The following is a 10,890-nucleotide window of genomic DNA, read 5'->3' as shown; positions in this document are numbered from 1 at the left end:
CTAGCCTTGAGCAAAAAGAAGCCAGGGACAGTGCTCAGGCCCCGAGTCCAAGGCCCAGGACTGGCAAAAAATAACAGCAACAAAAAAAAAACAAACTATGGTTTATAACAATATAGAACATATGATAGTAATTTTTTAAGTCTAGCATTAGAAAACTGGCTCAGTAATATGGATAATAAATACTATATGCCCCTTAAAGAGGTAGATATATGTGTCATGCCAATTTTGTGTACAAATATATAAGTGAAATGGATCGATATAAAAGAGTGAATGCACATAAAATAGCTAAGTAAAAAAAATGAATGTGTGGGGGGCTGGGGATATGGCCTAGTGGCAAGAGAGCTTGCCTTGTATACATGAGGCCCTGGGTTCAATTCCACAGCACCACATATACAGAAAACAGCCAGAAGTGGCGCTGTGGCTCACGTGGCAGAGTGCTAGCCTTGAGCAAAAGAAAGCCAGGGACAGTGCTCAGGCCCTGAGTTCAAGGCCCAGAACTGGCCAAAAAAAAAAAAAAAAAGTGAATGTGTGTCAAAAACTGTAGCTAAATTTAAGCCATACAAAATCATTATATTTCTTTCTTTATGATTGTTAAAATTCATAGTAAAATAAATGACAGTTCTTTTTTTTCTTTTTTTAAATTTTTATTGTCAAACTGATGTACAGAGAGGTTACAGTTTCATACGTTAGGCATTGGATACATTTCTTGTACTGTTTGTTACCTCCTCCCTCATTCCCCCCTCCCCTCTAAATGACAGTTCTCCATGTTCTGCCTTAGCCAAGTTTTTCAACAATATCATTTCTTTATTTTCTCTAGATTAATTCTCAGCATATAAGGATATCTCTCTTCAAACACTAAATAAAAAACCCTTTCGAAGTCATTGAGTCAACATGCACTTCCTGCTTTGCACACAGCTCAAAAGGTGGAGCTCCCAAATCACCATAACAGAAGGAAGTTAAAAGATGCTTAAATACTGGGGCCTGCTTATCCCAGTCATTCTAGTTGTCTAGCTTTTCAATTCTGTCAACATGAAGGCTCTCTTTATTCTGGGCCTTTTTCTACTTTCTAATGCTGTCCAGGGAAAGATTTATGGAAAATGTGAGTTAGCCAGAAAGCTAAAGAAACTTGGAATGGATGGCTACAAGGGAATCAGCCTGGCAAACTGTAAGTCTGCTCTCCTTCATACCCTTCAGATAGTCATGTCTGCAACAGAAACTAGGAGAGAATGAATGATCAGAGAGGCTTTGAACAAACAAACTTCATCAGTTGTTACTTACATAGTTTAAAATATTAGTTTTGTCTTTCAGAACTATGTATACCTCCTGAAGGAATGGGAGAGAAAATTCTATACCATTCTGGTAAAACAGAACCTAATATACTCTTCTTTTTTTTTATGAAGTTTGTTTCTAGGCAATATTTTTTTTATTTGTTTGTTTTTGTTGCCAGTCCTGGTGCATGGACTCAGGGCCTGAGCACTGTCCCTGGCTTCTTTTTGCTCAAGGCTAGCACTCTACCTCTTGAGCCACAGTGCCACTTCCGGCTTTTTTCTATATATGTGGTGCTTGAGGAATCGAACCCAGGGCTTCATGTATATGAGACGAGTACTTTACCACTAGTCCACTTTCTCAGCCCCTAATATACTCTTCTTTTTTTCCATAGGTTGTAAAGGGGAGAGTATCTCACTATATAGGACAAGCTAGCTTCCAACTTCAAGGCTAACCTAGCCTTGAACTAGATTACTCTTGCCCTAGCCTCCCTAGTGGTGGGATTACAAGCACGTACCATCATGCCCAGATCTGATAGACTCTTTTTGATTACCTTCTTGTTTCCCCTCAGTAACTAATTTTTAAGAAATGATTGGGTAAATACCTGGAGTACAGATATGGTTGGGTGACATCACAGAATAACCTCTGATTCCCTAATTCTTGTTTTCAGCTTTCTCACTGCACATCCAAATTTAGATGAGAAAATATTACCTATCGGTATTATAAGAAAATATCTGGCCTGGCACCAGTGGCTCACACCTATTATCGTAACTAATCAGAACACTGAGATCTGAGGATATCATTTTAAAGCCAGCCCAGGCAGGAAAGTCCGAGAAACTATTATCTCCAATCAACCATCAAAACCAGAAGTAGCACTGTGGCTCAAAGTGGTAGAGTGCTAGCCTTGAGCAAAAAGTGCTCAGGGATAGTGCCCATATGCCCTGAGTTCAAGCCCTATGACCAACCGAAGGAAAAAAAAAAAGAAAAACATTATATATATATATATATATATATATATATATATATATATGGTTGTTTTGTTTTCACAATATCTGCCTATATATCTCCAGCAATTTACAAAATCCATTTAACAACGCTGTTGATTTTTGTATTATAAAATGACTTTTCTTTCTTTAAATTTTTTTTTTTTTTTGCCAGTCCTGGGGCTTGAACTCAGGGCCCGAACACTGTCCCTGGCTTCTTTTTGCTTAAGGCTAGCACTCTGCCACTTGAGCCACAGCGCCACTTCTGGCTGTTTTCTATATATGTGGTGCTGAGGAATTGAACCTAGGGCTTCATGTATGTGAGGCAAGCACTCTACCACTAGGCCATATTCCCAGCCATAAAATAACTTTTCTTTCTTTTTTTTTTTTTGGCCAGTCCTGGGCCTTGAACTCAGAGCCTGAGCACTGTCCCTGGCTTCCTTTTGCTCAAGGCTAGCACTCTGCCACTTGAGCCACAGCACCACTTCTGGTCGTTTTCTGTATATGTGTTGCTGGGGAATTGAACCCAGGGCCTCATGTATACGAGGCAAGCTCTCTTGCCACTAGGCCACATCCCCAGCCCACATAAAATGACTTTTCTGAGGAATGAGGAAGGCAAGGGGTAAATGTAATGAACTGACATTAAAATGTGTTTAAGTAGCTTATCTTACTTCATCAGCAATACAAATTTATTTAAAAAGGAATCCCTTGGGGACCCCTTAAAACTAATGTTGAAACAGGCAGGTTTGCTTATACTTGCAGTCTCAGCTGGGGTGAGAGTTTCACCTGAGCTCAGGAGACAGCCTGGCCCACATAGTAAGACCTCATCTCAAAACCACAGAAAACGCTAAAGTAGTAAGGTATTTTATCAGTTAAATATGTGTTTGTGAAATAAGGCACTAATGAAATTCTAGGTATACGGTGGATTGCTGTTCTTTAGTAAAATTCTTTCTTTCAGGGATGTGTTTGGCCAAATGGGAGAGCAGTTATAACACACGAGCTACAAACTACAATCGTGGAGACAAAAGCACTGACTATGGGATATTTCAGATCAATAGCCGCTACTGGTGCAATAATGGCAAAACTCCCAAAGCAGTTAATGCCTGTCACATATCCTGCGATGGTAAGATAAGAGAGTATTTGAGGAATGGCACGGGACCCTTTGCTGTACTTGCAAGAGCAGAGATTCACCACATAGGACATGACCTTTAAGAGAACAACAGAGACTTCAAAACCTTCCTCCTTATTTCTAGGAATTGACTGTTAGCCTCCTCAAATTTTCCTCCATGAGAAATTTGGGCTAAGGTATAGCTTAAACAAATAGTGCCTGTTCAGTATGCAGGAGTTCCAGTTTCCAACCCCCAATCTAGAAAAAGTAGATAAATAAAGAGCTGGTATGATTTTTAAGAAAGAAAAATGTTGTTGGGTGCTGGTGGCTCACACCTATAATCCTAGCTAGTCAGGAGAAGATGTGAGGATTGTTATTCAAAGCCAGCCCAGGCAGGAAAGTCCATGAGATTCTTTTTTTTTGGCCAGTCCTGGGGCTTAGACTCAGGGCCTGAGCACTGTCCCTGGTTCCTTTTTGCTCAAGGCTAGTACTCTGCCACTTGAGCCACAGCACAACTTCTGGCCATTTTCTGCATATGTGGTGCTGGGGAATTGAACCCAGGGCCTCATGTATATGAGACAAGCACTCTTGCCACTGGGCCATATCCCCAGCCCCAGTCCATTCTTATCTCCAATTAACTCCCAGAAAACCCTAAGTGGCACTGTGGCTCAAAGTAGTAGAGCAGTAGCTTTGAGCAAAAAAGCTCAGGGACAGCTGCTAGGCCCTGAGTTCAAGCCCAACTACCTACAAAAAAAAAAGTTATTTTTTTCAATATATAAAAGTTTTTGAATAATCTACGAATTTATTGTAAATGCCCTTATCCATCTTTTTTCCCCAAAACAATGTCATTCCTTCTATTTTTAGTTTAAAGATAATTTGAATGTGGTCCTTTTTAACTTGTTTTACCTTTGTTATGCAATGTCTGTACTGTAATAAACAGCTATATAGCTGTATTCTATTATATTTGGTTTGGCCAGTGCTGGAGTTTAAACTCAGGGCCTCAAGCTTGCATGGCTGGCTGGCTTGGCTGCACTTTATCACCTAACAAATTAACTTCTGGACTTATGTAATTGGTATTGATTTATTTATTGTGCCACTACTGTGGCTTGAACTGAGAGTCCCATGCTCTTGCTTGGCTTTTGTGCTCAGGCTGGCACTGTACCACTTGACCCATACCTCTACCTCCTGTTATTGGGATTAATATAATTATATCATATAATCTATGATTAGTGAATAAAAATTAGAATAAGCAAGTAAGAAAATATGCCACCCATGAGTTCCCAGAGATTTATACCCATTGGCAACTTTTCACATACATTCTTCCAGAATATTTTTATCAATTGTGTATGTAAATACAAAGCTATATACCCATGTATGTACCCTGTACAAATATGTAAATGATTTGTTTACAAATACTTAATTTTCTATTGTAATTTGTAACACAGAATTCTTTCTATATCAACAAATACAAGTCTGTCCTATCACTCTGTAAAGGATGAAAAGAATTCCACTGCAAAACACTCTCTAATCTATTGATCCAATTCTTCTTATTAAGCACATAGATATTTCCATTTGTCCCTTTTATAAATTGCTGTGAACAGCTCTGTGCATAAAATTTTGTATACATTTCTTATTATTTATTTTGGATAAATCTTAAATGGTAGAATTGTTAAGCCAAGCATTACTTGACAGTTTTATTATGTTGTTTGAATATAAACAGTATAATAAAGAAGTATAATTTATTTTTATTTGTTGTCAGTCGTGGTGCTTGAACTCTGGGCCTGGGTGCTGTCCTTGAGCTCTTCAGTTTAAGGCTAGCACTCTACCACTTGAGCCGCAGCACCACGTCCAAACAGTATATTTTAATATAAAGTGATCTTATATTCAAATATAGTAGTTGAACACAAAGAGATCTTTTATCATATGACTTCACAATTCCGAAACATTTAATGTGTTTAGGAAATGAAAAGCAAAATGGATCAAATGAGACAGAACTGGCTAAATTAGATTCTGCTGGCTAAATCCAAATTGAAATCCGATTCCTAGGACAGTCTTTTTCATTCTTTACCTCTCTCTTTCAGCTTTGTTGCGAGATAACATCTCTCAAGCTGTAGCTTGTGCAAAGAGGGTTGTCAGTGATCCACAAGGCATCAGAGCATGGTATGTATTAAGTGTAAAAAGGAAAGTGCTTACCCTACAATTGATAACATGCAGTCAGGGCAGACTTCCAAAGGTCAAAGTGTCACTCTGAGAACAGAAATTGTAGTTTAGGGACTTATACAAAACGTTTTACCTCCATCCAGAACAATAATCTACAGAACTGAACAAGAATCTTAATTTTTTGGTTTTCAATTTATTTATTTGCGCTGCTACTGGGATTTGAACTCAAGACCGCCCACTCTTACTTAGCTTTTTTTTTTTTTTCACTCCACACTGGTACTCTTACCTCTTGAGACACTTCTCCACTTTTGTCTTTTTGCTAGTTAATTGGAGGTAAGTGTCTCTTGGATTTATTTGCCCAGATTGACTTGGAACCATGATCCTCAGATCTCGGCTACCTGAGTATTTAGGATTGCAAGTGTGATCCATGAGCATCTAGAAACCCTTAATTTATTCTAAAGGATTTCTAGAGATGTTAAGATTTTCATACCTCTACAAGTTCCTCATATCATGAGACTATTTGCAGCATAAATTAATGTGCAGTGGTCCACTGGGGCTCCATATATATATATATATATATATATATATATATATATATATATATATATATATATCTTCACTTATTACTAGCAATGCTTGGGCCTAGCTATCACCAGTATTTTACTCAGATTGAATACCACCCTAATGGATGTGAAGGGTGCACATTATAATGAGACCAATTCTAACCTTTTCTCTGTGTGTTTCCCCTCTCTCTACAGGATGGCATGGAGAAGTCATTGTCAAAACCGAGATCTCTCTGAGTATGTTCATGGCTGTGGTGTGTAACCACAAAAGTTTTCCACTTCAGTTCATGCCTTCCCTCTTTCACATTATAGAAGTAGTTGTTAAATGAGACGTCATACTGCTATTGTTTCCCCTTCAAACAGCATTTTACAGAAGCAGTAGTAAAATACAGCCTTCCCACCCCAACCCCAAGGAGTCTTAGTGTTCACTAACATAGTGATAACTTGATATGAGCACTACATTTTTTTCCAGTTTGCTTAAAGAATCTATGTTGGTGAAAATTTATTTTCACTTTGATCATCAAGTACAACTCCAGTGCATTCTTCTTTTTTGTTTGGTTTTATTTTTTGAGGGAAGAGGCATGGTCTCTTGTACATCCCACTCTGGCCTTGAACTCAAATCCTCTTGGCTCTGCCTCTCAAGTGCTGGCAGGATCAGCATGCACCACCACACCAAACTTACATCCACTTCTTTTTCAGTGAAATCAATCAAATTTAATACTAATTGATGGAAGTATTCTACAGTTTCAGAAGATTATCCAACAAAAGTTTATCTTAAGACAAACTGGTCTTACACAAACAACCAACTATGTAGGAATCTGATAGCATCATTTAAAAACTGTAAGAATAGTCACTCTCTTGGTATGCCATCAACATTTTAAAGAAGTGGAATTCCAAATGGCTAAAATTGGAGACCGAATTAAGAATTTCATAAAGTGTATCACCTTTGGTTTTACTAATTACTTGAAGTGTTTCATTTATACATCTTTAAAAATAGATTCAAACTGATACATCCACTTTAACGTTGAAAAGTGTTGGATTATGTGCATCTTGACAATTAAAAATAATTAAAGAGGGATTAAATGAGCTGCTGCTGGGTCTTAATTTGGTTATCTTAGATTGGTGAATATCAACGAAATCTAAGATAGATGAACTTGTACTAGTAGTTAACCATAGTGATATTATGCATATTGTAAAAACTAAAATCACTATCATTAAAGGTTTGAAATGCATACATTGTCTGTAATTATTTAGACCCATCTAGTGTCTCTGGAAGAAAAAAAGTGATCATTATATCTTTTTTTTTTTTAACTGTTAAGAAAATTTTTGTGGTTTTATTGTATCATGAGGCATTTGAAACATCTGAACAAATCAATATCTGGGCGGTGAGGCAGCTGCTTTCTCCTTCACTTCTTTGGGTTACTAGAGCATCTTTTCAGTAGATTAAAAAAAAAAAAAAAAAGGGGCTGGGGATATAGCCTAGTGGCAAGAGTGCCTGCCTCGGATACACGAGGCCCTAGGTTCGATTCCCCAGCACCACATATACAGAAAACGGCCAGAAGCGGTGCTGTGGCTCAAGTAGCAGAGTGCTAGCCTTGAGCGGGAAGAAGCCAGGGACAGTGCTCAGGCCCTGAGTCCAAGGCCCAGGACTGGCCAAAAAAAAAAAAAAAAAAAGACAACCTGTTGCATTACTTAAGTCTTTCCAAGGCATGTGCTGGTACAACACAAACTTCTCCTGTCAGATGCAACTAATCTAACATCCAAACACATCATACACCTTGGTGGGGGCAGAGCACTGCACCTACTCCCACCTCAGCCTTGCTTATTTGTGTATGATATTTGGAGCATCTGGAGGAGTGTGATAGTATCGGAAAAAGGAGGGAGGAAGAAACAGCGTGAATAAGTAAGTGGTCAGGAGGAGGTCAGCCAAAGTTGTACAGAGCAAGCCTGAACATGTCATTGGTGCAAAGCCTGAACATGTCATTGGTGCAAACCCAAGCATCATTGATGTTCTTTAATAGAAACATCTGGTGGAACTCCATGATGGGGTCTTCATCAGCCTTGAGCTGGCCCACAACCATACTGATGATACAGCTATCTGGTGTGGGCTGATGGTCTTGTGCAGTGATACTGTGCTGGATTTTCTGGAACAGAAGGCTAGACAACTTCTCAACATTGGCAGCTTTTCCCTGGAACTGCTGTCCTTCCCACATAAGGCATGATGCATCAATTGATCATTATATCTTGAAGAAAAACACACTGGGGCTGGGAATATGGGCTAGTGGCAAGAGTGCCTGCCTTGTATACAGGAAGCCCTGGGTTCAATTCCTCAGCCCCACATATATAGAAAATGGCCAGAAGTGGTGCTGTGGCGCAAGTGGCAGAGTGTTAGCCTTGAGAGAAAAAAAAAAAGCCAGGGACAGTGCTCAGGCCCTGAGTTCAAGGCCCAGGACTGGCAAAAAAAGAAAGAAAGAAAGAAAGAAAGAAAGAAAGAAAGAAAGAAAGAAAGAAAGAAAGAAAGAAAGAAAGAAAGAAAGAAAGAAAGAAAGAAACACACTGGTTGGATTTGGCAAATCCAAAGCATGTGACATTTCCTAGTAATCCATGAGCCTCCAGGGCTACCAAAGGCCTCCCATAGACCAGAGTTTTACACACTGCTAAGGGAGCTGTGCCCACAGGTAGTCCCTTGGACCCAGGCAGGAAGCAGTGGTGCTGGGTTCTGGCCCTGTGTCATAAGACATAGCTGTGTAGCAAGCAGCTCCATCAGTGCAGAAAGGAAAGACTTTACCTTAACCTTTTGACATCTGATCTCTGAAGGGCCTCAGGGTCTGTCCTGTCTCCATCTCTGCACCTTCTCCAGCACAGAGAGGAAACCAGGACCCCTACAGCCTTCTGCCAAACCCCTAGGGGAGCACTGCTGAGCACTGAGTGCAGCACCCCTGCCCCATCCTCAGTCTTAAGGTCCTCAACAGCTAGAAAGAAGAAACTGCACCACTGACAAGTAACTCTTTGGTAAAATGCATGTGGGACTTCCACTTATTATCACAACTTAAATTTACCTGCATTGTTGTTTTTTCAAAGTTATTTTTTTCATAAAATCTTTCATGACCCAAGTAGATGTTAATTATTTAAACACAAATAGAGAAAACAAGATTTTATCATCAACAAGTTAATGTGTAGTAAAACAACATAATGAAGACAGAGATATTTGTCCTGTAGTCAGAGTCATGAAAACTAGAACACCTATGATTGCCTCTAGAGTTAAGAAGAATCTGAATCCCATAAACAAAAAGGTGCTTTCAAGGAGATAGTTTAATTCTTAGGACTACTATGTATCATCTTATTTCCCAATTAACAATCATCTAATAAAAAGAAGAGAGGCTAGCAATGTGGCTTAGCTTTAGAGTGCTTGCCTAGCATGCACAAAGCCCTGGGTTCAAGTCCTCAGCACCACATAAACAGAAGAATCAAGAAGTGGCGCTGTGGCTCAAGAGGTAGAGTGCTAGCCTTGAGCAAAAAGAAGCCAGGGACAGTACTCAGGCCCCGAGTCCAAGTCCTAGGACTGGAAAAATAAAAAATGAATAAAAATAAAATAAAAGGAAGTATAGCTACATCAAATGTCTAGTGAATACACTTGCTAGGCCATGGATAGATGCAAGATGTATTTATCATCAGTTTTCTTTATTTTACTAAATCCCACTTGCCCCTTGACTGAACGTTATGATCTTTTCAAAACTGCCTTAGTGGAGTCTGTATTCAGGAGCTTCCAAGAGTCTCACAAAACTACACAATCAGAAAAAGCTGGGTAGAACTCAGTGCCTCAGTCTGTCATGGCCACATTTCAGACGTTCACACAATAGTGATTACCTTGGCTAAGGTGGTCTTTTAGAGAGGTAGAACTTTCCTAAGCTTGTGGACTCTCACGGTCAACTGTGAGTGCTCAGTTATCCCAGAAGCAAGATACCCTCAATAGGCCTCTTGACATTGTCAAGGAACACATATAAAAGTGGAATGAAGGTCTCCCTGTTTTAACTCGTTAAAGAGTGCTTGTAGGCACCTTTCTGAGTATGAATCATTAAGAGGATTAAATGCTATTGCCGCTCCTTACTGCCTAATTAAATTAATGCTTAATTAATAAGTTATATTCATCATTTCAAGTAAGTCTTAGGCAGATGAGCTTGCATTACTAACTAACCAGAGAAGTGAAATTATGCATACTATAATACAATAAATATTAAAAAACAAATACCCCAAAAATAAAATTTTATTAAAGGCCCTTTAATAAAACCTTGCAAACCTTGTCTTTGTTTATCTACTGTCTTCTCTAGAAAAGAGATCACATACACATTTATGATGAACTACATATAATAAGTGTTTGCGTATATGTGTGGGTGTGATACCTGACATTCTTTGTCTCTTCTATAGCATCATCTGCACATAAACATCTGGATTTTGCTGGAGAAAAGCACACCGACAGATCTCCCTTGAAATCCATAGCCACAGTTCTCTGATGGGCCCTTGGGTGGGCCTGGCCACTTCACTCACTTCTCTTATATGCCATATGTATGTCTTTATATGACTATTATATATGCCTTCTTTTCTCTGCTCAAAGCCCCAACACACAGCTTTGGCCATCTTTCTGCCTGTCTCATCTTCTGTTCTCTTCTGCTCTCAGCAGATAATCTGGATTTCTAGTGCCCCAAAATAAAACAAACAACTTCATGTCTAGTTGTTACTTGCATGCTACCAAAACAGCAGTCCCACCTTCCCTTGGCTGATCCTACCTTCTTCCCACTATTTCTGAGGTGAT

At 39.2% G+C, this 10,890-nt stretch overlaps 1 protein-coding gene across 2 annotated transcripts; it reads left to right on the top strand.

Annotated features, from left to right (window-relative positions):
- The first annotated feature begins 886 nt into the window (after positions 1-886).
- Positions 887-6,481, top strand: Lyz (lysozyme). Of its 2 annotated transcripts, XM_048359824.1 has the most exons (4): positions 910-1,165; positions 3,208-3,372; positions 5,439-5,517; positions 6,276-6,481. In XM_048359824.1, exons 1-4 carry the CDS (start codon positions 1,030-1,032, stop codon positions 6,340-6,342), a joined length of 447 nt encoding a protein of 148 aa, XP_048215781.1. In that variant the 5' UTR covers positions 910-1,029; the 3' UTR covers positions 6,343-6,481. The 2 variants fall into 2 exon arrangements, with proteins under 2 accessions (XP_048215771.1, XP_048215781.1); XM_048359814.1 differs by lacking the exon at positions 6,276-6,481 and having other exon boundaries at positions 887-1,165; positions 5,439-5,623.
- The last annotated feature ends 4,409 nt before the right edge of the window (positions 6,482-10,890 follow it).

The sequence above is a fragment of the Perognathus longimembris genome, chromosome 1 (assembly GCF_023159225.1).
Source record: "Perognathus longimembris pacificus isolate PPM17 chromosome 1, ASM2315922v1, whole genome shotgun sequence".
Lineage (NCBI taxonomy): Eukaryota > Metazoa > Chordata > Mammalia > Rodentia > Heteromyidae > Perognathus > Perognathus longimembris.
The sequence above is the reverse complement of the archived record's forward strand: the minus strand, read 5'-3'. Positions and strand labels throughout refer to the sequence as shown.

What these genes read in the sequence shown, in the direction of transcription:
- Lyz (XM_048359814.1), top strand. Translation starts at nt 1,030, where the DNA reads ATGAAGGCTCTCTTTATTCTGGGCCTTTTTCTACTTTCTAATGCTGTC. An exon ending in GGGAATCAGCCTGGCAAACT is followed by an intron (nt 1,166 to 3,207) that starts GTAAGTCTGCTC and finishes TCTTTCTTTCAG; the next exon opens with GGATGTGTTTGGCCAAATGG. An exon ending in CTGTCACATATCCTGCGATG is followed by an intron (nt 3,373 to 5,438) that starts GTAAGATAAGAG and finishes TCTCTCTTTCAG; the next exon opens with CTTTGTTGCGAGATAACATC.